Here is a 4,622-nt window from a genome sequence, read left to right on the forward strand (position 1 = left end):
AAAAAAAAAAAAAAGATACATGGTATCTAGTTGTTCTTCCTCCAAGCAAGAGATCAGTTGGCTATAAATGGGTCTTCGTGGTTAAACAGAAGATGGATGGTACAGTGAATAAATATAAAGCGAGGCTCATGGCTAAAGGGTTCACTCAAACATATGGGATTAACTACCAGGAGACCTTTGCTCCAGTTGCCAAACTAAACATTGTTCGAGTTCTATTATCATATGTTGTTAATCCGCGATGGGATCTATAGTAGCTTGATGCATAGTTGTCACGGCGTCGCCTAGGCATCCCTTAGGTGACGATTTGGCGTCCTAGCGGAAATTTGAGGGCATGGCAGGACAACAATTTATGGGAGTCATGATTGGAAACCGCCATGGATACCATCGCATGCCTATTATACTAATCGATTGCTTTTTTTTTTTTTTACTTGCTAACAATGTTGAATATTCTCTTTCTTTTATTTTTATTGTTAGGTGAAATAGAAAAGAGAAGAAAACCCAATCGACTAGTTGTCTCAAGACTCTCAACTATCAATTTCTCAAATTGAATAACAGTGAACCCTCGAAAACCCTTAAAAGTCGAAGCCTTCCGCCTGTGATTGCGAGTGACCTCCTTCTCCTTCTCCTGCAGTGAATCCTCGAAGCCTTCCGCCTGCGGCCTACGAGTGACGTCGATGTCCTTCTCCTTCTCCGGCAGTGAACCCTTGAAGCCTTCCGCCTGCGAGTGAGTCAGTGACGTCCTTTCTCCTTCTTCGGCAGTAAAACTGAACCCTCGAAGCTTCTGCCTGCGAGTGACGTCCTCCTTCTCCTTCTCCGGCGGCAAGACCAAGGTAAGGGCCTGCGATGTCTTTCTCCTTCTCCTTCTTCGTCTTCTTCATCTTATTCTTCTTTGCTTCTCTTTCTTCTTCTTCTTCTTCTTCTTCTTCTTCTTCTTCTTCTTCTTCTTCTTCAGTCCTTCCCTCCTCCTTCTCTGCCACGTTATAGTTCCCTTCTCTTCTTCTCCCCTTCTCTCCTCCTTCTTCGTCTTCTGCTTCTTATTCTTCTTCTTCTCTGCTAGTCTGCTACTCTGCTTCTCTTTCTCCTTCTCTGTTCCTGACTTCCTTCTTCTCTTCTTCTCTCCTTCTCTCCTCCTATGTCTTCTACTTCTGATTCTTCTTCTTCTTCTTCTTCTCTGCTTCTCTTTCTTCTTCTTCAGTTCTTCTCCTTCTTTGTTCCTTCTTCTCTTCCTCTCTCCTTCTCAATTCTCTCCTCCGTCTTCTGCTGCTGAATTCTTCTTCTTCTTCTTCTTCTTCTCCTTCTCTGTTCCTTCTTCTTCTTCAGTTCTTCTCCTTCTCTGTTCCTTCTTCTATAGTCAATGTTTCATAACAGCATAAATAGAAATATAGAATTAGTTAATGTTAATATGTTATTGGCTTATTGCCTTATTAGTTAACTAATAATCTTATATACTCTGTTTTATAAAGTGTATTATTGGTTAACTAATAATCTTATATACTCTATTTTATAAAGTGTTTATATCTTTACAACTTGTATACTTAATGTTAATGTTACTGTTTAACATACTCTGTTACTCTGTTTTATAAATTATAACTTGAATACTTGATGTTATCATGTTAATGTTATTGGAATATACTTTGTTACTCTGTTTTGTAACTTGTAGGATAATAGGAGTTCATAATGGATGGTACTGTTGTGTAACTGATGACTTGATGTGTAACTGTATAAGTCAATAATTCATGTTGATTTTTGATGATATGATATGGCTATGTTGATTTTTGATGATTTGATGTTGCTTAATGTTGGTTTTATATGTTACAGGGTATATATTGTAGGCTTGTAGCATGCTAAATAACTTTAGAAAATAGGGAAAATAAAAAATAACACATGCTCGATTTGACCGCCATGGCAACGCCATAACGGGCGATTCATCGCCAAATCGATTAGCCACCCCTCCACCGCCTTGGATCGATTTGACGCAGTGACAACTATAGCTTGATGTCAAGAACACTTTCCTTTATTGAGAGCTTGATGAGGAGGTGTATATAATATTCCTCCAGGTTTTTCATGTGATAAAACTCATGGCAAAGTCTACAAACTGAAGCGTGCACTTCATGGGCTGAAGCAGTCTCCCCGGGCTTGGTTTGGCAGGTTTCATAAGGCCATACTTTTAGTAGGGTATAAGCAGAGTAATGTTGAGCATACCTTATTTGTTAACGAATTTGATGATAAGGTCACTAACTCACTATCCTCATAGTTTCTGTTGATAATGTAGTGGTAACTAGAAATGATGGTGATGAGATCTCTCACCCCAAGAGTTTCCTTAAATGAGAGTTTGAAATAAAGGATCTAAGAAAACTAAGATACTCCCTGGGGATTGAAATTATTTGGTCTTCAAAAGGCATTTTTCTCTCTCAAAGGAAGTACGTCCTCGATCTTCTATCTAAGACTCATTTATTGGGTTGTCATCCTTGTGACACACCTCTGGAAGCTAATACTCAACTCAAGGATAAAGACAGTGAATTGGTTGATAAGGGTCGCTATCTGTGGTTGGTGGGAAAATTGATTTACCTCTCACACACACGGCCAGATATTGCCTTTGCCAGGAGTTTGGTAATTTAATTCATGCATAATCCCTATTCTACTCATATGGAGGCTATTCTTCGTTATTTGAAGTCAGCTCTTGGGAAAGGGATTCTTCCGTCTCCTCATGATCAACTTCAAATTGAGGCCTACACAGATGTTGATTGGGCTGGATCTCCTAATAGAAAATCTATATCAGAGTACGGTACATTTGTATGTGCTAATCCTGTCACATGGCGTAGCAAAAAGCAAAATGTAGTGGCAAGGTCTAGTGCTGAAGCAGAAGTCCATGCTATGGCCTAAGGGATCTGTGAACTATTGTAGATCAAAAGCATACTACAAAACCTTGGTGCTCCTGTTCATCTCCCAACAATGTTATATTGTGAAAATAAAGCAGCGATAAGCATCGCATCAATTAGCAGATGCTTTCACTAAGGGATTGGGAGGGAGGTTTTTCATCCTAATTTGTTCGACTTGGGCATGTAACATCTATGCCCCAACTTGAGGGGGAGTGTTGAATAATGTAATTGGTATGCCGCAAGGGCATACTTGGGTAGATCAATTAGAGTCGACTATGAAAAGGGCGTATTTATAATCTTCCCCTCTCTTTTTTTATTATAAATAAAAGCCTTGGCTGGGTCTCTCAACCATCCAAGCATCACAGGCCTATTCTTGCTGTTAGCAACACTAAAATTACAAGATCCAAAAACAGGACTCAGAACTTGCAACTTGTAACAAAAAAATTTATTAACTTCATACCATAAAGGATAAGAATTCAATTAAAACCTTTATTTCCAATTGATGCCTCTTTAACTCATCAAGAGATAGGCGTTGAACATCTTGTGCTGCTTCCTTCAATTTGGCAGTATCAGAATAGCCTGAGTTCATTAAAAAAAAAAAAAAGAAGAAGAAGAAGAAGACATGGTTTTTCAATGTTGATGGTCTTAATAAAAAGGAGGGGCTTCCAATGAGAATAAAATTGATATCATATACCCTTCAGTTTCAAATGAATTAAATGAACAGAATTAAATAAAAAAAAAAAAAAAGCAGGCACTCTTAAGACTACAGAAAAATGGACCTCAACAATAAAATCTCGCTAAACTCCATGCACAAACCCCAGCAAAGAGCATAAGAAAAATATTCTGCACAATTCTTTCTCCCATACAATACACAAAGACACTTCTCCAGGGCTCATTCATAAAATACTGCCAAGGATGTATTTAGGACAATGTCTGAACATCCTTGATATCCCAATACATATCCATCAGAATGTCAAAGTATTATAATACAATATACATTGAAATTTACTATAAAAAAAAAAGCAACCCAGTGCACAAGGCTCCCGCTATTGCAGGGTCTGGGAGGGGCAAATTCCACAAGAAAGGCTGTTTCCAAGGTCTGAACCTGTGACCAACATGTTGCAATAGTGCAACATAACCGGTGGGCCAAGTTACTATTCTCATTAAATAACACCGATGAGTTCTGATATCACTGCCTGTATGAAGTTTTACGTAACTTAATTGTGGACTCACAAATTTAGAGGTTGACCCACAATCCAAATGGACCATATTTGACATTTATTACACTTCACACATCGACATACTAAGGGTTTCTTGGTAATTTAACCTTTGACTAGCCAAGCAACCATAGTAAACTAATATGACCAAAATTAGATCTCTTTTTTTTTTTTTTTTTGCCTTTCGGTTAATTAATCTATATTCTATCACAAAGGCTCAGTGCCATTTTGCTCATTTAAATAACAGAGTAATAGACCCTATAATTAGAGCTAGCCTATCAAAACATATTCAGAGGACCTTCATGATTTTGATTAGATTCTTTATGACATGCATTTTGATCATTTTCAAAAAGAATGGCATGCATTATATCAAGAAACCTATGTGATCAGTTTAATTTTGACTGCAAAATCGGTCATGGACATTTTGATAATCAGAAAGGACCAGTTGACTCCACGATTAGGTAGAACCTGTTTGATTATGGGGAATGAATTGGTTTGTCTACTCTGACAGCCCTCTTTATTTATA

The 4,622-nt window shown here is 37.9% G+C and overlaps 1 protein-coding gene across 1 annotated transcript in view; it reads right to left on the reverse strand.

Annotated features, from left to right (window-relative positions):
• LOC122065767 overlaps nucleotides 1-3,483 on the reverse strand; it is a 12,181-nt gene extending 8,698 nt beyond the window's left edge. Inside the window, exons 1-2 of the mRNA XM_042629624.1 lie at nucleotides 3,340-3,483; nucleotides 499-838 (exon numbers count right to left, since the gene is read on the reverse strand). Coding sequence (XP_042485558.1) covers nucleotides 499-838; nucleotides 3,340-3,468 — 469 coding nt within the window. The 5' untranslated portion in view covers nucleotides 3,469-3,483. The remainder of the gene's footprint in view (nucleotides 1-498; nucleotides 839-3,339) is intronic.
• Between the last annotated feature and the right edge of the window lie 1,139 nt (nucleotides 3,484-4,622).

The sequence above is a fragment of the Macadamia integrifolia genome, unplaced genomic scaffold (genome assembly GCF_013358625.1).
Source record: "Macadamia integrifolia cultivar HAES 741 unplaced genomic scaffold, SCU_Mint_v3 scaffold2114, whole genome shotgun sequence".
NCBI lineage: Eukaryota > Viridiplantae > Streptophyta > Magnoliopsida > Proteales > Proteaceae > Macadamia > Macadamia integrifolia.